This window comes from Hetaerina americana, unplaced genomic scaffold (genome assembly GCF_022747635.1).
Source record: "Hetaerina americana unplaced genomic scaffold, ioHetAmer1.1.p SCAF_41, whole genome shotgun sequence".
NCBI lineage: Eukaryota > Metazoa > Arthropoda > Insecta > Odonata > Calopterygidae > Hetaerina > Hetaerina americana.
In genome coordinates this window covers 2127448-2149213 of record NW_027286997.1, presented here as the reverse complement: position 1 = coordinate 2149213, position 21766 = coordinate 2127448, and the positions used below count along the sequence as shown (strand labels likewise).

The following is a 21766-nucleotide window of genomic DNA, read 5'->3' as shown; positions in this document are numbered from 1 at the left end:
TTGTTTATGTCATGAGGATTTATGAAATATTTTTACAAAATAGGTATATTTTTACTATAAAATTATTTCTTTTATTAAGGAAGAACATTTGGCATCATAAAATAGAAAATGGCTGTAGCGATTTTTGGGAAAGGTCGTCGCTGTCGAATATCAAAGCGAGTTAGTTGCTTGTAATTCATTTAACCTTCCGGTCAAGAAGAGAATGAACCCAGCACTAAATGGTAGGCTTTTGCAGACAGGCACGAAGGTTCTTGATCAAGGAGAAGGCAATGTCTTGGCCTTTATTTCCGTCGCGTGCCATGGAGCGATGCCAGCCACTCGACGCGACTCCAGGGGAAATGTTCTCAAATGATTGAAGTAAGTGTGCGTGGGAAATGGCGCCCCTGGCGGAGTCGGACGCGGACTAAACTCACCCCCCCCCGCCCAATCACCCTTCCCCGCGAATGCATGTGCATCGGCGTTCAAGCACCTTTTGCTGAGCGCGTCGCCTGCGCGCACCTCACATATCGTCACGTTACGCTCCAAGTAGAAGCAGGTAGCGGAGGATGACGGGATGGATGATTCCACGCAGGCGGGGTCATATCTAACTGCCACTATCGTGGTAGTTTTTAGTGGTAGAGGGGCGGTGGCAGAGAGATAGGTCATTCGTGCCATATGGAGTGATGGGTGATGGCAATAGGTTGGGCTCAGGCGCTCGGAGGATGGGGAAAGGGCGGAGAGAAACCCAGCGTCGGCATTATCTTACTTTTACCGATGTGCGTCACGGTTTAACGGCCCCTCCGACGGACGGGGCACTCTGCATTGCACTCCAAGTAGGGATCGGAATACCCCTGAAGTATACTGCCCCCGTCGAAATTCGAACCGATGGGAAGCCAGTACCCAATTTTGAAGGTCATCTGTATGTGGACCTTAAGCGCACAGTTTAATGTAGTTTTGATTAAAGGCAGCAGGGGATAGCACAGGACTCCTGTACTAGCTGGGCAATAACCTTCCCAGCCCGGATTCAAGGTCGCGACCTGAGCGTTAGTGGACCAAGGCTGTAGCCGTCCGCAGCAGAGGACGGCTAGATCAAGGATGCCCATGTTGGTATGACACGAAGCCACTGAGCCCCTGGACATTTGTCTCATCACTTGTCACAACGCTCCTGATTCGATACGATTGGTACTTGTACCCATGTCTTCAGTGAAGTGGAGCCGTAAATTGCCCCTCGATGTGGGTCTGCAACAGTAGCATACCTTGTGGTATGAGCAATATTGGTTGGAGTGCCGACAATTTTCTTGGTTTATAAGTTACATATATTTGCTAATAATTTAGGAACGAAATTGGGTGATTGAGAGTCTCAGTAATGAAGATATTTTTAGTGCAATGGGCGATGCCATGACTAGTCTAAAAATTGGCGAAGTCGGTGAGTTTTAATTTCATTCCAAAGGAATTCATCACAGCCCAAAGAAAGAACAATTATTTGTTAAAATCATGTATCAGAAAGGACTAAATCTCTTTAATTCGTTGACAGATTATCTGCTGAGATAATAAGAAACGCAGATTTTAATGAAACTGAGGAGTATGAAGCTCAACAACAATATTGGGTTTCATGTGTCAAAACGAGATTATTCTTTCAAAGGAAGTTTTATTTTATGAGTAATCTTGTTGGCATAAATTTAGGATTTTAAGTGCCACGTTTATTGTAAAAATATTTTCAGCTTAAAAAATATTAGCCAATACTGTCCCAATAGTCCTTGTCAACGATCCTTCCTGCGATCATTGTGATAACGAGTCCATATCAATGAGAACCACGAATTGATGATCATATAACTTATTTCTTTCATCTTTTCACTGCACCGTCTTAATCATGTGCCCTAGCAGCAAGAAATTTGTATTGGATATCCAAAGAGGGTTGCAGATATCCAAAAGCCATTATGTCTAACTTAAATGACTCAATGGTAATGTAATGGATGCTGAAATGTAGTGTGTTCATTGGCCTATGTAATGTGCAAACTCAATTTTCATGAGATATTGTCAGTTGACAATGCTTAAGCGGATTAGAGTGGTGGAGAGTGAAACTCAAAGCCATGTACGTATTCGTATTACGGATGTAAATGAAATCTCTTCCTCAGCATTACCAAACAATCAAAATCTTGACTTTCTTGGAATCATTTTCTACAAACATCCTGACAAAATAGTGAGAAAAATGGTGTTCCCACGAAGATAATATTAACATTTTATGCAATAAAAAACGAAATGAAAGTCTTCCATTGAATGAAAAACGAAGTGCATGCCGGTGAAATATGCGCGCCCGAAGTCGGGCCATTGTCGAGTATCTGAATCGAATGAAAAGGGAACCAGGGAGAAAAGAGTGTCGCAAAATCTGCATTAAATCTCTTGCAAGTGTCAGAGATTTGTTTATACCAAATTTTAATGGAACTATATTTTCCTGAGGGCCATTAAATATTCGAATTGGGGCGTGATTCCTATGCTTATATGTAAATGTACCCGGAGGTACTATGCAAGATAACTAGATGCGCACTTTTCTGGCTCCACTCGGGCCATGGTGGGCCTTCATCTTTGCACTGTGCTGAGTCCAGGATGTTTGGAGAAGGGAAGCGAGGGGTCGTCGCCCTTGGAAGAGCACGGACGCGCCCTGCAGGACACGGACTCTCTCTGAAGCGGACCCTGCTGCTCCCACTCCCGACGACAGAAGCGACAAAAACACGCCCGCCAAATGACACGCGACTGACGGCGGCGGTTATTCAGCGATATAGCCTCCTACGATCTAGCCTTTAGGGATCTAGCCCCCAGCGATATAGCCTCCTACGATCTGGCCTCCAGGGATTCAGCCTCCATCCACCTAGCCTCCAGCGTGAAGTGCGACGCTCGAGTCACTCCGGGCGCCGGCAAGCTCTCGGCGGCGGAAAATAAAATCCGTATGTTTATATATATATATATATATATATATATATATATATAAATTATATGTACATACACGTGTGTTTATATATATAATATATAAACCGGCTATATCATGTGAGGACTACAGGACGATAAGTTTGATATCAAACGCAGCTAAAGTTGTTCTCAGGAGCATAAACAAAAGGATAGAGAGTAGGGCAAATGACTACTTAGGGGAGGATCAGTTTGGGTTTAGGAAGGGAAGGGGTACACGTGATGCCATTGCAGTAATGAGATAATTAATCGAGAGGAATATAGAATACAACCAGGAGGTATTTGCCTGTTTCGTCGATTTCGAAAAAACGTTTGATAGAGTGAACTGGGAAAAACTAATGAGTATATTGCAGAAAATAGGAATAGATTGGAGAGAAAGGAGGCTAATCTGCAACCTGTAAATGTCTCAGACTGCTCAGGTACGAGTGGGGAACGGGGAGTCCGGATGGGCAGTGTTAGGAAGAGGTGTAAGGCAGGGTTGCCCATTATCACCGTTGCTGTTCAACCTGTATGCAGAGGAAATGATTAAAGAGGCATGGGAAGAATTGGGGGTAGGAATGAAAGTCGGCGGGGAATTCGTAAAATCAGTTAGGTTTCTTGATGACCAAGATTTAGTTTGTCAGTCAGCCAAGGGGCTGCAAGCATTGCTTGGTGAATTGGAAATTCAGTGCGATAGGTATGGGATGAGAATCAATATTAATAAAACATAGGTTATGCTATTTTCTAGAAAGAAAAAGGCTAAGCTTAACATTAAAATAGGAGGGCAAAAACTAGAGCAGGTAGAGCAGTTTACGTACCTCGGTAGTGTTTTGGACCAACACGGTCAAAGTGGTAGGGACGTAAGGAGAAGAATTGCGCTAGGCAAAGAGGTTTTTGCAAGGAGGAGGGAGTTGATGACGGGGACGTTGAGTAAGGATGTTAAGAAAAGACTCGTAAAAACTTTGATATGGGGCGTAGCTATGTACGGCGCGGAAACGTGGTCATTGAAGCAGGAGGACAGACGTAGACTGGAGGCTTTTGAAATGTGGGTGTGGAGAAGAATGGAGAAGGTGAAATGGACCGAGAAGAAAACAAACGGGGAAGTACTTGGTATGGTGGGCGAAGAGAGAGAGGGGTTTGTTTTGAGCAATACAATGGAGACAGGAAAAGTGGATGAAGGGGGTATTGACCGGCAGCGGGATGTTGAAGACTGGGAGAAGAGTGAGACAGAACTCTTCTGTCCCTCTCTTCCTTGGTAAAGGGAAAGCTTGAAAAATAGTGTCTCTTTTTTGTGTGTTTCTGTGTGTTTTTGTCTGTGTCCACTAGTGCTAAGTGTTATACATTATTATTCACGTCCGTGAGACTTTCAAAAAGTGTTATATATAAAATATATAAAAAACATACGTGTATATGCATATACATGCGTATATAAATACGTACATATATATATATATATATATAGTATATGCTTTCATAGACGTAACACGGAAGTGCCGAATAGTACAATACACAGTAACACATAATATAGAAACACAAAAAAAGAGAACACTCACACGTATTTTCTTGATATTTCGACGGAAACAATCCGTCTTCCTCTGAAGATGTAGAAGTAAAGCATTACTTCTACATCTTCAGAGGAAGACGGATTGTTTCCGTCGAAATATCAAGAAAATACGTGTGAGTGTTCTCTTTTTTTGTGTTTCTATATTATGTGTTACTGTGTATTGTACTATATATATATATATATATATATATATATATATATATATATATATATATTTAGTTATTCCCTTGATTAACTATTTATTTGTGTGAGCAACTGATAATAATCCAATGAGACCCAATTGGCGTGCATTTAACAGTTGTTCTCCGGAGTGACCGTTGTCGTAATTTGTACATTATCTCCATTCCTTCAAAATGCTCTTCGCTCCATACCTGCGGGATTCCACTTTTTTCGGTGGAGTTCTCCGTAGTCACATTTTCTTTCCTTCAAGGAGAGACTTTCTCCCCCAGGCCATTTATCTCCATAAATCCGCGTGAGAGTGTGTAAGATAATGCACGTAATAAGGAGACGAAACACCAAGGAAGGAAAAAAATTGAAGCTTCGAAAAATGTAAAATGCCATCCATCTCCTTCATCATCCATCTTGCCCTCCTAGAAGAGAAAATTTCGCTTCGGATAAAAGTAAATCAATTTTTCTCCTCTCCACTCTCAGAAAGTTGAGTGTTTTCCACGCTGACTTCCAGTGAAGAGAAGTGAAGAAGGGATGTTGAGAAAGTCAGGGGAAAGGGTTGGGGGGGTGAAGTGAATGCCCTGTCGCGAACGAGTCGAAAATTGAGTCATGTGCCGCGACACTACGTTTTCGTTTGCGCGGTTCGGTGAAAGTTCCGGAGTGAGGTGGACTCCAGTCCGGGTGGGCCTTTAGTCTAAATGCGCCTCTCATCGGGGCAAATCAAATTTCTCCCAAAAGTGTATTTTGTTGCCCTCGGTGGAGAAGGGTTAACCCGTTCACCAGTCTGATGCGACACTTGGTGTCGACTAACTTAATCCGTTCCGGTGAGAATTCCCACCACTGCCGGTAGATTTTACAATTGATGATAAAAATGGCTTGTGAGATATGAGGGCGTATGTATATGTTGTTTGCCTGTAAAGGAAACTTACGGGCTAAACTTAAATTATTTACATCGCTTACAGAATTACTTAAGGATTGGACTTAAAGCCTAAAATTAAATTATTAACAGTGCACACAGATTTCCAGAAGAATTAAAGCAGACATATATACAAGTTTGATACATTGTTGTATGGTGTACAAAATTAGAGACTATAGGTACAGCATTATAAATATACAAACAACTATGAATATAGGTACAACATAATAAATAACTATAAATATTGCTGCAATATTTTCGAGATAAAAATATATTTTTCTTTTTGGTGCATTATGTTTATTTTTTTCTTTTTTAAATTTTGTTCTATTATCATTATTATTATTTTTCTCATTCTTGTCATTATAATTATTTTGTTTTCTTTCTCCGTTTTTTCTCTTTTTTATCTCATCATTTATTCTCTTTTTTCATTCAGTTTTGTTAAATATAATTTTTAATTCCCCATATATATATATATATATATATATATATATATATATATATATATATATATATATATATATGTATATGTATAAAAATTGGACAGCAACAAACAATATAGAAACACATAAAAAGATCACTCACACGTTATTTATTGATCATTTCGACGGAATTCTGCTCCGTCTTCATCGGAAGATAGAGACTTCTATATCTCCCGATGAAGACGGAGCAGAATTCCGTCGAAATGATCAATAAATAACGTGTGAGTGATCTTTTTATGTGTTTCTATATTGTTTGTTGCTGTCCAATTTATTATTCAACATTTCCGTGTTACGTCGACGAAATCATCTATATATATGTACATATATATATATATATATATATATATATATATATATATATATATATATATATATATATAATATCATATATATATACATACATATATATACACACTTGTTTGAACAATTTTGCATTTGGTTAAACTAGGTACATGGTTGTTTATAGTTTTACAGTACATATGATAGTGAGCGTCTTAATGGAAAGCTTACGAAAAGGAATAACAAAAAGAAATGTGACAATTATAGATGCTTATTTTGACTTAGGCAGTATGCAACTTATGAGCCAATTAGGGATTAATAACAATGATAGATAGGAAAGACTCATAGGCGAGTGATTGTTGTAAGGTTTTTTGGTATTTCGTAGTCCCATGTGTTCAATAAGAGGGGGTTTTTGGTTAATTTTAATCGTTTTTGCAATTTTTTTACGGTTTTATTAATGAATGAATTTACTGTGGGGAGTTTATGAGCGGAGCGCACATGCTGCATGTTAGTGAGTCTTGGGAGATTAAGTAAGAGACGGAGAGTCTTGTTTTGGAATATCTCCAACGCTTTTCTTAATTCCTTGGTGACTACAAAAATATCACAGCCGTGAAGTAATTTAGGGCGGATTATTGTTTTATACATACGAACTCTCGTAGAATGGGATAAAGGGGAGTTTTCGGTGAACAGACCGTGCATTTGGGTCCTAGCTACGTGAGCGGTTATGGTAGTTTGTTCTAGGTGGTCGCGATATGTTGGGTGCCCGGTCCAGGGTTACGCCCAGGAAACGATGATTTGAGCCCCTTGGGATTTCTGTGTTGTTGATTTTTGGTGAATTGTGTGTTTCATCTTTGCGTCCGCGTTCAAAGTGTACGTGTGTGCTTTTGGTGGGGTTAATTTCGAGTTTCCACGTTTTTGTCCAGAGGTGTATTTTGGTGAGGTGGCCGTTTAGTTGACGTATGTTGTTGTCGGAAGTTCGTGAAGTGGTGGAAATGGCTGTGTCGTCTGAATGCACATGTATTTGGGTGAATTGAGATGTGGGGAAGTCATTGACGTAGATGTTAAAGAGTAAGGGACTGAGCACGGATCCTTGTGGGACGCCAGCTGTTGCTGGACGTACATTTGACAGGACTGGGCCGCAGGCGACTACAAATTCTCGACGGTTCAAGTAGTTTTTCAGCAAACGTATCCATGGAGGCGGAAAGTGTTTTATACTTAGTTTGTATGGATGGCCTTTGTGCTACGCCTTATCGGAAGCCCGGGCGACATCGAGAAATACTGCATCTGTTGGCGAAGGCTGAATCCACGGCTGATTGATTCGACCAGCCGTAGGATTTGGTGGATGGAGGACGTGTTTTGGCGGAAGCCAAGTTGCTCCGGTCGCAGGATTTTGTGGGAGGAAGCTTGGGTTTCTAGGCGGGAGAGGATTATTTTCTCCAATATTAGATAGAGAATATTAGATAAAGATTAGAATATTATATTTTAATGGGGGAGAAAAAATTTTGTTTGGTTTCCTTAGGGATCGTGTTAGTTTCCAGAGGGAGTTGTCTTCAAGGTTAAGTGTAGAAAGATGTGTCTCCCACTCGTTGGTTTTTATTTTACTAATCTTCCTCTGTACTTTGTTACTTAGGTGCGTGTATTCATGTTTGTGTTGGGGAAGTCTAGTTTGTTGCCAAAGTTTGCGATTGTGAATTATTGCGTAAATGAGGGTTTTGATGAAGCGTGGGAGTTTACGATTGTGAATGTTTTTTATTGGGGACAGTGCGAGTTATTTTGCTGAAGGCGTGTGAAAGGGAATCGGTTATGTGAAGTGACGTGCTCAGTTCTTCGTAAGAAGGTTTGTCAAGTGGGGTGAGTGGGTCAAGTATGGAGCGAAGGGCGTCTGGAAATCGGTGCCAGTCAGTCAGTTGTTTGGTAGGGAGAGCGTCGAATTCAGATTTGAGGGGGATGTCAAGTAGGATGGGTAGGTGGTCGGAGTCAAAGGCGTGAATTACAGATGGGGGAGCTATGAACGGAAGATTAAGGGAGATGGCGACGTCCAGGATAGGCGACGGGTTAACACCCTCTCCTGTTTATTTAGAGGTCACGGGTTCAATTCCTGCCGCGGTAGGGTTTTCTTCACTCAGTGCTTGTGCTGTGATTTTCCTTGTTGTCATATCTTGATCTGCGATTAATTTCATGGGCAACCTCTCCGTTCGATGTTATATTTTTTAAATAAAAGGTTGATGATGCTCAGTTATTCGCACAAGTGAGGTCACTATTTAGGGATGTACGAGGGTCATCCGGAAAGTAGTACCCGTTCGTGAAATAAAGACACAAAAGTAAATATTAACAAACATAAAAAATTTTATTTGAAAGAGGATACTTTAAACTACTTCTCAACATAATCTCCAAGCAAATTAAGGCATTTGTCATAACGTGTGACAAGTTTCTGTATTCCTGCTGCATAGTCCTTCGCCGCCAGCTCATTGAGATACGCGAGGGACCCATCTTGCACAAATTTTTGCATAATGCAGATGGTGTTTAACAATTTCATGAACAATTGTTCGAGAAACATTGGGAAAATGCTCACAGATGTCATCAATTGTGACGCGCCGATCGTTCCTCACGAATTCGTCAACTGAGCTCACCAGTTGGTCTGTAATGACAGACGGTCTCTCCGAACGCTCATCGTCGTGTGTGTTCCCCCTCCCCATGTTGAAGTTGCGACACCACCGCCGAACAGACGACTCGTCCATTACATACACCTCCTTTAATTGGCGATGAATATCACATGGGCGAACGTTTCTTGCATTGAGGAATTTAATCACTGCCCTCACTTCACAACTGGCGGCGTTCTCAATTTTTTTAAACATTGTAAACAATCACAGAAACAACACAGGCAATGCTAGCGTCACGCAACTTGGCTCAGAGAAGGCAGACAAGCCACTGAAGCTATCTGACCTCGTCCAGCGGCTACTCGCGTCGTCAGCACTTCATGCGGCACGAACGGGTACTACTTTCCGGATGACCCTCGTAATTGGCCTGCTGAATCCGAAGAGTAATGCTTCGAACAATGATGTGTTCTGGTAATTTTTTAGAACTCTCAGAAACAATAGTCTCCAATTAGTTGATATCTTTAAAGTATTATCCGTAAGTATTGGTCATAAAAAAAGTTCAAGGTACTGGATTCTCACCCAGAGGGTCCGGGTTCGAGTCCCGGAGGCGGCAGATATTTTTCAGTGTTATCCCAATCCCTACTTGAGGTGCTTTGTGGAGAGCACTTAGAATGAGTACGCCATCCGTCGGATGGGACGTTAAACTGCGTACCCCTTGGCGCCTTTCATTAAGAGAAGGCTAATGCCGACGCCGGGTTTCTCTCCAACCTTCATCCTTTCCTGTCCTTAATGCCCTAAATGATCTCAGCTGTCGGTCGCCTCCACTAATAAATGGATTTCAGTTATCATGTAAGAGGCTGTTTGATTCGTGTTTTATTGTTGTTATATGATTATATGAAGAGAAATGCTGAGTAACATTCGTGATTTCCAATGTACTGTAGTGTTTGTTGCTAGGTAATATCTATTCCATGATTGAAAGACTAATCATCGACCTAATTACTGCCCTTGTCCGTGTTCTCTTAATTATTTGGCCCGCGAGGCGCGCGCCTTGCGAGCGGACGGCCGTGGGGAGCGTGGGTGGCTCCGGGGGCGATGCGCTTTCGCTGCCGGCTGTAAATGTGGAGAGAGAGGTCAAATTGAGAATCGTGGCTCTATATTTTCGGTTAACCGCCTTCACGCATGAATGGACTTCTGCCGATAGCAAAAAGATTTTTCGCGCCAATATTGAAATTGAAAGGTAAAGTGATTGAAATGATGTATTAATGAGAATTAGAAATTATTAGAAACGTGTGTATCTCATGTACCCGGAGAGGGCATGTTACATTAGGACGATAATATTTGATAAGCGAAGGGCCAAACTGAAAAAAATCGCATTTCCTTCATAACTTAGTTCCATCACATTGGGCGCACTATCATCAATATCTTTCTAATGTCTTCACTGTTGATGTAGGCTATCTTGCAATATCCGTGCAGAGGTTGTTAAATTGAATGGAAAATATGTTTGCTCTCAATTACAATATAATCGAATTAATGTGATGAGTGGGAACAGTGTCAAGAGAGCGAATTTCAGTCGAGCGGTAATTCTCTTCCTCCCCCAACCCACAACTGCGCAGGCGCTGCTCGGAACTACTCTCCGAGTAACTCTCGCGCCGAGGCAACGTCTGGGGCGCCGAGGAGAGCAACAGTCACTCGATTGCCCTCTCGTTCATTTGCGTCGAGGTCACCACGTGACCCGGCCGCGCCGTCCTAAGTTCGCCTCTCTCAACAGCGCCACCGACGGCAGGAACGAAAAAGAAACGAAAAGTTGCACCTGCAAAACAGCAATCGCCAAAACCCATACCCCCACCCCACCCCATCCCCCCACCCCACCCATACCCATCCCCCCACCCATTCCCCCAACCCCACCCCATCCCCCTAGCCCCATCCCCTCACCCCACCCCCACCCATACCCATCCCCCTAACCCCATCCCCTCACCCCACCCCGCGCCGCCGTCTTCCATCCGATCAAAGGTGGTGCTCGGCGGCTTTGAAGGCGACGACACCATGTGCCTCCCCTCCGCCCCCTCTCCCGTAAGCCCGGTTCAACAACTCATCAATTCCGTTGCTCCGCATGGTGATTACACACGCGCCGCATTCAAAGTGCGCCCCGTGACCGAGGCTCAAAAGCCCTCCCTGAAGAGCGCTTCCCCAGCTAACGCGGGGCTCTCTTCACTTCGATGTTCAACCGTATTTGCGAGAATTCCGAAATATAAAGCCGCCGAGGCGGATAACGTGCTCTGTTGCCAATCCCCCCTCCCCCTTCGTCATCGCGCAGCAAACAAAAACCCAGCCGCCCCTCCGCCTCCACGAGCACGCCCCCGTCGCCGAAGACGCCCATCGGCACTCCGGAGCACCAAGGCATCTCCCTGGGCATCCATCCACCAGTTCCGGACGAATGCGGTTTGACTCGGGGGAGTGTCGCTCCGCTCCTACTCAGGGCCTCCCCCTACGCTCCCCGCATTTGTCCCCACCCCCTCCGCCGGGGGGGGGGGGTCACGGAAGCTCACGCTGCCACGCCGTGTGCTGAATGACCGGAGTGGGCGGGCGCCTCTGCTTTCGCGGCCCGCTCTCATGAGCGCCCCGCACCGTCAAGCACCTACGTGCGGCCCGAGGACGCACGCTGCCCTCTCTGAGATCTAGAATACGTGAATAGCACGTGGTCAATCTCGAACGTCATTCCCGATAGAGAATGGTTCGAGGCGTCACTTGGTGGAAGAGATTCATATCGGAAAAGAAGAGACTTGGTTCTTCCACATATATTTTACTCTGCACGACCTGGGATTCGACTCACAAAGTCATTTAGAGGTGAAGTACAGAGGACACGCCGCTTTATGTAATAGAGAGAGAAGTAGAGGGGGGAGATGGAGTGGGAGGAGGGGAAAGAGACGGTGGAGTGGGTAGTAGTGGGTATTTCCATGCGTGTACGTACGTAGTGAAGGTTTTCGTCATCGCATTCGCCTCTGTGGGGGTAGATTGGCATGAATACGTTGGTTTTGCATGTGGTTGTATTCTGTTTTACGAGTGGTGACCTAACACCCTCCGCCACTCGCCCTTGCGGGGTACCACGTAGATGAACAGGTGAGGGCAGGCCTCTCCGAATACGATGCCCTTTACGTATTGCGTATGAAATTCACGCGTTCTTCGGGCAATAATAAAAAGATGCCAGTTCCTTTCCCTGTGTCGCCCGTGATTTCCCGTAAAGATCTGGTTGACCCGAAAATTCGCAGCTTGGATGAAATTTGGAATGACCCAGGGGGGGTCACCTGAATCGAACCCGGGGCCTATGGTCAGTATCCCTGTGCCCTGCGCCTACGTTCACCCTAAATGCTCTAATAAATATTTTGAATTGTGTCCTCCCTGGTTAACCGAGCGTTCCCCCATCATCCTTCTATCTTTGTCGTGGCCCTCGACGTCACATCAATCCTTAATGTTCCTTTTGGGCACTTTGGCAGGTAATCTGGCGTCAATTCGTCATATTTTATGATTGAGTAATTTAGTTTTCATTATACCAATTCAATTAGTACCAGGATATATGGGGATGCAGGAGTCAAATTATTCAGAATTTGGCGATTGAAAAAGTGACTCTGCGTGATGCATGAAGCGTAAAATATTCATGTCACCATGAGTTACTTTTTCCATTTGTATCTAGGTTTTAATCGTGACTCTAATATGTATAGTATATATTTCATATATACGTGTACTTCACATACGTAGTATATATTGTTTTCCCATTGAATTTCCCTCTGAACTTCTATTTCATGCATTTTTCAAAAATGCGTCTTTCCCAAATATTAGTTTGTGCCGACTGAAAAGTAAATCCTAAATAAGCATTCCTGTGTATCTTGGTGTGTATACTTGTACAGTTGCGACATCAGTTCAAAAGGTTCCCGAACTTTTTGAATAGCGCGCCCCATGTTGGGTATTTTTTTAATCCGCTCGGAAGCGTTGAGTCCGCGAAAAATCCCGAATTACCGCATCCAACCAATTTGTTGATATCTTGTTTTGTTGATTAGTTGCGGCGGTTTATGTGAAAGGGTGTTCCTGGGGTGCGGCGAAATATCGGGTGCGCCAAAATGGGCTCTTGGAAGGGGCGGCGTTCTGTGAAAATCTATAAATCCTCCACGGAAACTTTTGAGTTGATTACCAAGGCTTACGTTGAGGATGCTGTGATACGTACCGCGTAGTATGAGTGGTTTACTCATTCTACGCGGTAGTGGTTTATTATGAGTGGTTTACCCGGGTCAACAAACGCGTGGCAATGGGTGGAAGATGACTAGCGCTCCGGAAGACCATCAACGTCGACTGAAGACCCCGATGATATCGAGAAAGTGAACGACAAACATCGTTCGTTCGAATCGACGTTTGATTATCAGGGAACTTGCTGAAGAGTGTGGCATCTCGATGGGTGCGGGCTACGAAATCCTGACTGAGTAAGCATCGAGTCGCCTCCGAATTCGTACACGCGCGGGAACATGAAAACATCCGCAGCGTGGCTCGGGAGTCGAACCAATCGTCTCCCGGAAGAGTGGCGGTGGAAGGTGACGTGAAGGAAGAAGACCTCCCTCCCACCACCCGCCCCCGCTTGAAAAGGGGGCGGCCCCTCCTCCCTTTCATTTGAATGTTTGCCCGCTCGTGCATCGCGTCAGTCTCCTGGAGTTCTCCATTATCAGTGCACATCCGTCCTCTTTCCACCACCACCTCTCCCGCCCACCCTAGCACCATGGCGCCCGCGCACCCTCCCGCCCTTCGTCCGCATCCATCCACCCTCTCCCGCCCAACCTAGCACCATGGCGCCCGCGCACCCTCCCGCCCTTCCTCCGCATCCATCCATCCATCCTCTTCCGCCCGCCCTAGCAACATGGCGCCTGCTCTCACCGCTGGCACTCCTCAAAGCCCGCTCTCCCGAATGCCCGTCGTCCTCCGCGCCGAGGGCACTCCGCGATTTCTGCCAAATCCGTGACTTAGGTCATCAGTATAAATAGTATTAGTTACGTAACATCATTATCTGTGAATTTATATTATCTTTTTAATGAACGATCAATAATTGCTGCACGATGTCTTTATCAGACGATAACGGTGCGCGATAGCACGTAACACGTCGATTGGTGATAGATTGCTTATAGGCCTTGGAATCATTACTCTGATCCACCGAATGCCTTCGTTGGGCAATCGTGCGTTCGGAGTGTGCGGTTCCGAGTGGAAGTGTAGCGCTTCCACTGAATCACTCAAACCCCTTTCCTCTCCGCTTCCAGGCTCTCCGTCGTCATGGTGAGCTGACCCAGGCGGCCCATCGTCAACGCAGAAGTCTCCGCCGCCCGCGCACCCCGGTTCCCGGCTTCCGCCGCGGGGGTCACACGCCTCCGGAAGAGAGGACTCGATAGGCGCGAGCATGGGCATCTTAATGCGCCGCCGCTCCCTCATCCTCAAGGTGGTGCTCCTCATCCCGCTCGTCTGGTTCACCGTCGCGCTCATGCTCTACGCCGAGCAGAAGGAGCAGGCGGCGGCGGCGGTGGTCGAGGCGGCCGCCGCCGTGGCCGTCGTCGAACCGGCCGCCCCATCCCCGCCCGCCTCGGCCGCGCCCCGTGGGGGCCCCCGGCTCCCCGCGGCCGAGGGCGGCGTGCTGGCGCCCCCCGTGGCCAGGGAGGAGGCCGCCGCGGCCCCCGGGGCCGAGGACATCGCGGAGGAGGTGACGTCGCAGCCACTGCCGGGCGACATGGGGAAGCCCGTCGTCCTGCCCAACATGACGGCCGACATGAAGGCGCTGGTGGACCAGGGCTGGGAGAAGAACGCCTTCAACCAGTACGCCAGCGACCTCATCTCGGTGCACCGCTCGCTTCCGGACCCGAGGGACGAATGGTGAGTGGTTTAGCATACTTGTGATTGATCGGCGATCCAATCTGCGTCGATGACGCATCGAGCGAGGCGACTCGAATCGAGCTCGACCATTTTTGATAGCTCGAAGTGTTTCCTGATACAACAGATCGTGCCCTCTCTGTTGATCATTTCCAAGTCAAGTGCGATCGAGATGTTGTTTCCAGACAACGAAAGCCGCCATTGCAGGCGAGAAATCCAGCTCACTCTTAAAATTCTTCGAGAAGAAAGCCGTCAGTGCGCGATGTTTGCACATGTTTATTCCCGACGAGTTTCGATGCACTGCATCATTTTCAAGAATACAGGGTGCGTTCCAAAAGTAATGAAATTATTTATTATCTGTTTCATTTCATTTTCAAGCATTTGAAAATGATGTAGTGAATCGAAACTAGTCGGGAATAACTCTTTATTAAGTGGAAAATTGTAATAGTCTTCGTCTCTGTCTTTATGGAACATTTCCATTGCATCACGCCTGAATCTATAATTTATATTAGGTCATCTTAATCTTCAGGGAGCAGCACATAGGTCGAATGAAAGAAGGCCTTTCCGATGGCAAAGCATATTACTCTAATCGGTAAGCCGCCGCCACTGGTTGTTCTGACTGGCTCTTCTGAGCACAATTGGTGCTCTTTTTTCCAGGGTAAAGGAATATGTAGAAAGTAGTGACCGAAATGAATTTCCTCTACAAGATCTGCATCCACCGAATCGGAAATTCAATTTTTTATTGCATCATTTGTGTCTTAATTGAAGGAAATGTCACCAAAAATCGAATATGTATGTAAGTCAGCCAGTATCCTATCGAACTGCTAACGATGTGTGAGGAAGAGTTATTCAGGTTATTGAGTGGACGTTCATGAGATACTGGATGACATTAATGCTTACCTTCATAACAGTCCATATTTTAGTAGTCTGCGGCTTTAACGTGATTATACGATGCACGAACGAATTCTTATTTCATATATAAGTCATGCATTCGTTCCAACCGCTTGCAGATAGATTGAAATAATTAAATACAGTGATTTGTGAGTTGCCAGTGCTCTCTTTACTACCGCGAACACATTATTCCCTCATTGTACCTTACCGCGCCGCACTCTTACCTCTTGGTGCTCGAAATTCCTGCCTTCGGTGCTCTATGCCTCTACATTCTCGTCGCCCACTCTCCGGAAATTGCTCCTGATTTGCCTTCTTTCATTCTGTGCCAGTGACTTCCCACCACATCTTACTCCTGCATCTCTAACCTTCTATACCCTGTTGCTCCTGGATCCAGCTCACCTGTTACTGATCAACGTTGCGAAGGTACATGCCTCTTTGATCATATCCTCTGCATACAGGTTGAACAGCAACGGTGATAATGGGTAACCATGCCTTACACCCATTCCTAACACTGCCCATTCGGACTCCCCGTTTCCCACCCGCACTTGAGCAGTCTGAGACTTGTACAGGTTGCGGATTAGCGTCCTTTCCCCCCAATCTATTCCTATTTTCTGCAATATACTCATTAGTTTTTCATTATATATATACATATATATATATATATATATATATATATATATATATATATATATATATATATAATTTAATATATATACATATATATATGTATATATATATATGTATATACACACACACATATATGTGTGTGTATACATATTATCATACATAAAATCTGTTAAAAAAGTATTACGTATATTCGATTTCCGATTTTTTCGTCACGTTATGTTGGTACTTATGTCCCTCATCTACGCCTAAAGGTTCGGCTATTTTGAATGTTCAGTTAATTGTTGACAGCTGTTTTGTTTGGGCGTGTTTTAGCCTGTCTTAGATTATTGCCCGTTCCAAAAAATAAAGCAAAGAATCTGTATAAAATTTTCTCTGAAAAACGAAATTAAGTGCGCGGACGCATTCCGAATGTTTACTGTGTCATATGGAGAGGCTACCTTACCGAAGGTAGCCTCGTTTAGACCGAAGCAACGTTTATCGGTGGTACAAAATGTTATCAGAGGGTCGAGAAGATGTGAACGACGAAAAACGTGCCGGACGCCCGAGTACGTCAACAACAGACAAAACCATTGATAAAGTGAAGAAAATACTATTGCCAATCGTCGAATCACCGTTAGAGAGGTTGCTGAGGACCTAAGCATATAGATTAGTTCGTGCCTTCCGATTTGACCATTGATTTGGGCATGACACGGGTCGCCGCGAAATTAGTACCGAAATTGCTCAATTTCGACCAAAAACAGCAACGCATTAACATTGCTAATTAGGTGTTCGACTCTGTCCTCGACGACTCAAATTTTCCCCAGAGGATCATAACTGGTGACGAATCATGGGTTTATAATTATGATGTGGAAGCTTAAGCTCAATCACCCCAATGTAAGCTGCAGCACGAGCCAAGACCGAAAAAAGCGCGCCAAGTTCGGTCGAATGTAAAAGTTTTGCTTAGGGTTTTCTTCGTTTGCTCTGGTGTAGTGCATTATGGCCACAGAGTAGAACGGAAAGTAAGGAATATAACCTGCAATTTATGTGCAATTCGCGCGAAGAAATCCGCCACAACCGCCCGTATTCGTGGAAGAACAACAATTGACTTTTGCACCATTCATAACGCCCCTGCTCACAAATCGTTACCTAAACGCCGAAAACAACGCAATAATGGTACCGCAGGCACCGTATTCCCTCGATCTTGCCACTAGTGACTTTTTGTGTTCCCAAAACTGAAGAGGCCCATGAAAGAACGACGCTACGCTACGATTGATGAGATAAAGACTGTATCGAAGGAGGAGTTGAACAAAATGACTAGTCGTTCCAGGATTGGAAAAACGTTGACACGAGGTTATAATATCTAATGGGGATTACTTTGAAGGGGACGAAATAGATATTCATGTTTAAATAAATAAGTTTTCGAACGCAAAAGTCGTATTACTTTTTGAGCAGACCTCGTATATATGTAATAAAGAGGTAGGAAGAAGTGTTGTCAACATAGAACAAGTAAGGGATAGAATATTACTAGTAGAAATGAAAGCAAAACTGGCGAACTTGGTTATTATTCAAATATACATGCCATCAAGCAACCATACGAAGGAAGAGGTCGATAGGATATACGATCAATTAGATGACATAATCGAGTGTGTTGTTGCGGGGAAACATTTGATAGCGATGGGGGATTGGAATGCGACGGTAGGCGAAGGAAGAGATGGTGAGGAGGTCGGGGACTGCAGTTTATGCACGAGGAATGACCGCGGGGAGAAAGCAGTTGAGTTCTACAGAAGACAGGGATTACTCATCACCAACACTTGGTTAAGGCACCACAAAAGACGCAGGTATACATGGAAAATACCAGTTGACTCAGAAAGGTATCAGCTAGATTATATTCTGGTTAGACACAGGTTTAGAAACAGTGTGATAAATTCGCCGAGCTTCCCGGGAGCGGATGCGGACTCTGACCATAATTTAATTGTTATGAAATGTAGCGTCCGTTTCAAAAAGATAAGGCAGGGGCGGCGAGTGAGAAAATGGAATGTAAAAGCATTAAATGATTTGAAAAGGAAGGAATACAAACAGGCGGTAGAGGATATCATGGAGGATGGTAAAGAGCTAAGCACTATCGAAGAAAAATGGGAAAGTATCTAGAAAGGGTGGTCCAAAGCTTCAAAAGACACTATTGGAACCGTTAACGCTAAAAGGCCTAGAAACCATGGATCACGGATGAGGTGATTAGAAAGATGGATGAGCGGAGAAAATGGAAGAATGTAAATACAGAGTTAGGCAAAATGAAATACAAAGAGTTAAATAATAAATTGAGTCGGGCTAAAAATAAAGCAAAAGAAGTATGGTGGAAAACGCAGTGCGGGGGCATGGAAAGTTTGTAGAGGAAGGGTGAAATTGGTGCGCTGTATAGCAAAGTTAAATATTTATCGGGAAGTAAGATGGGAAGAGCTATGCTAACAGTTAGAGATAAGGCAGGTAAGATAATAGTTGACACTCTATGGTAAACATTTTTGGCTAGCAAGGTTAGGTATAGAAAAGAAACATGACGTAGAGGAAGATAACTTAGGTCCATGCATTCTCGACGGTGAGATATAAAGGCTTTAAGGGCGATGAATAAGGCCAAGCGGTAGACAACATTCCTGCGGAACTACTGAAATGTTTAGGGAAATTTGGGAGGAAGAGGCTATATGGGCTGATTCGTAGTATCTATGAGGAAGGAATCTGGCCGGACGACTTTGTGAGATCAGTGTTAGCTCCTATCCCGAAAGAGGTAAAGACTACATAATGTGAGGTCTGTAGAGCAATGTTTGATATCCCACGCAGCTAAAGTTGTTCTCAGGATCGTCAACAAAACAATGGAGAGTAGGGCAAATGATTACTTAGGGGATGATCAGTTTGGGTTCAGGAAGGGGAGATGCAACCGTGATGCCATTGCAGTAGTGAGATTATTAATCGAGAGGAATATAGAATACAGTCAGGACGTAATTGCCTGTTTCGTAGATATCCAAAGGCGTTTGATAGAGTGAATTGGGAAAATGATGAAGGGCGTATTGACCGGAAGTGGGATGTTGAAGACTGTGATACAGGAGGGAATATTAGGCAAACGAGGAAGGGACAGGAACAGGCTGGGGATGTTGGACGGGATGAAGGGAGGAAGGAAGTTCTCAGAGATGAAGAGGGACCTGATGCAGAGTATAATGCTGGATTTTGTCTTTTGTTAGGAATCACAAAATATTTTTTTTGGTACTTGTGTGCATCCAAAACCTACCTTGACCGGTAGATTATTTTAAGAAATTTTTTTCATGAGGTAAGCTTCCACTCCTCGAATCACAGTGTATATATCTACATAGATCTTCTCCTTTCTAAAACTTCTGGTCCTCCTTTCCTTAAATCAAAAAATCTTAAAACCAACCTTTGTTTCCTAGAAATTGGGGCTTCAAATAAATGTCACCCACAATCCTAACCTGGGCATAACATCCTGAGACCATAGTTTCACGGCAGTCGCTCTTAACATTGCAGACAGCATCAAAGAAACTAATGGACCTCTGTCCGCCTCAGCTAGGAGTCCTCACCCGAAGACGTTCACTTCTTCTCCACTCATATTTCCATCGTGTGCTCATGCCTTTCAAGTCCTTCTCAAGAAACATGAAACCGACATCCTCGGTCGACCCTTCCCGCAACTCCAACACGGCTATTCTTCGCCTCTGTCGACCAACACTGACCATCGCTGCTCCCATCCGTCCTGCTAAACACAATCTACCCATTTCTTCAACCTTCTACAATCAGTCTCTTCCCCTCGTGTCGCTTAAATCCTCAGAATACGCGTCGCTCCCCTATATTCCTCACTCTGAGAGCCTCTCATCTCTCCGCCACTATCTTATTAAACGACCCACTCCACACACATAGCATTCGTTCATTTTGAGTTTCTCCGGCATTATCCTCACCGGCAATTCCTTCTCCATCCCTAACAAACATTACCTCCAGGTCGAAGGCTCTGCGATGGGTCATACGAGATTCAAACCTTCATAAGCAGGCCTCCACCTTTGGATCCTCGATAAAAATGTCATTTCCTGTCATCACCTGCAACCTCTCTTCTGGACCAGATTATCCATATTCTCCTTCTCTGGCCACGTCGCAGTGATATCCTCAACACATTTAAATCCTTCCTTCTATGTCTCTTTCACATCCACCACCCCTTCCTCGGAAATCACATTCCTTGGCGACAATACCAATCAGCTCACCAATTAGCACTCCCCCCCCCCACCTCCGTCCACTTATGAGCAACCCACTTATGGACAACAATTCCTCCTTCTGCGACCACGATGAGTCTTACAGAAACACACAAAGATGATGAATGCAAGGTCAGTGGGGAAGGTGTCAGGGTGCGGATTCCATGCAAAAAATGTTTCTATGACCGGGTATTGATCCAAGGATCTTCTCCTCTGTGGCCCAATGCGCATAAAATGGAAGCTACAAAGGGAGATCGTGATTAAGACTGACACCTCACTCTGTCAACTGCCTAATTGCACTAACCCACTTATGCAGCTACGGGTTCCGGTTCGTTGGGTAAGACATGGATCCCGGAAGCTATTTCTCTCACTGCCCGAGGAATCGTGGTGAGGGGAGGACAACAAGGGAAGCAGTCGTGAAGATACCATAAGAGTTGGTGCATTGCGTTTAAAAGTGCGCAAAGACAGAGGGAGGATATTGGCCATGTATGTATTGGTATAGTCAACCCACCAAACGGCGAAAACGTATTCACAGGTAACTAGATATGGGGGGAATGGAAAGAAACGGATGGAAAGGACAAACGCAGCGTCACTAGGGATAGATTAAGGGGGCGGATTCCAAGAAGTAAAGAGTTTCATTGACCAGAATTTTAAAAGAGAACTTTAGACCTTCTGGTCGGTGCGTAGACCACTACGATTCCTAGGAAGGCGTAAGAAATTCTGAAATCCGTTAGGGTTTAAGCAGCCAAATACTTTGGGTAAGAGAAGAGAGGCGCTTCAGAAGAGAAGCCTTTTCATGCATTTCATTCGCGTATTCCACCACGCAAGACCACCTTCCTCTGGGGGCAGAAGGAACAGTTCCTTCTTTCGTGGATGACATCGTTCCCGATTCGTCACGAATTCCGACCTATACGGGACTAGGATGCGGCAATAATAATTGAGGGTGGAAAAAGAAAGGCAATGGAAAAGGTCGAGTCGTTGTAGCATACCATGATTCTTATTATATGTACGGCCGTGGTCGAAATATGTCAACCCAGCCTTGGAGATCAGTTAGATAGATGATGACAAGCGCTATCACTTCGAGGATCACAGAAACCGTGAATATCAAACAATCGTGACCTCGGTGTGGTACACGACTGGTCACCATGCTCCCGAGAAGGACGAGACCCCCAGGAAGTGTTTCGTGGTTGCATTCATGCCACGTAATTTCTCGTTTTCGG

At 44.7% G+C, this 21766-nt stretch overlaps 1 protein-coding gene across 3 annotated transcripts in view; it reads left to right on the top strand.

Moving 5' to 3' along the window:
* Positions 1-21766, top strand: part of Pgant9 (polypeptide N-acetylgalactosaminyltransferase 9) — a 316894-nt gene that overhangs the window by 119102 nt on the left and 176026 nt on the right. For all 3 annotated transcript variants that reach the window (XM_071591079.1, XM_071591078.1, XM_071591080.1), the window contains exon 2: positions 14214-14817. In XM_071591079.1, coding sequence (XP_071447180.1) covers positions 14351-14817 — 467 coding nt within the window. In that variant the 5' untranslated portion in view covers positions 14214-14350. The remainder of the gene's footprint in view (positions 1-14213; positions 14818-21766) is intronic.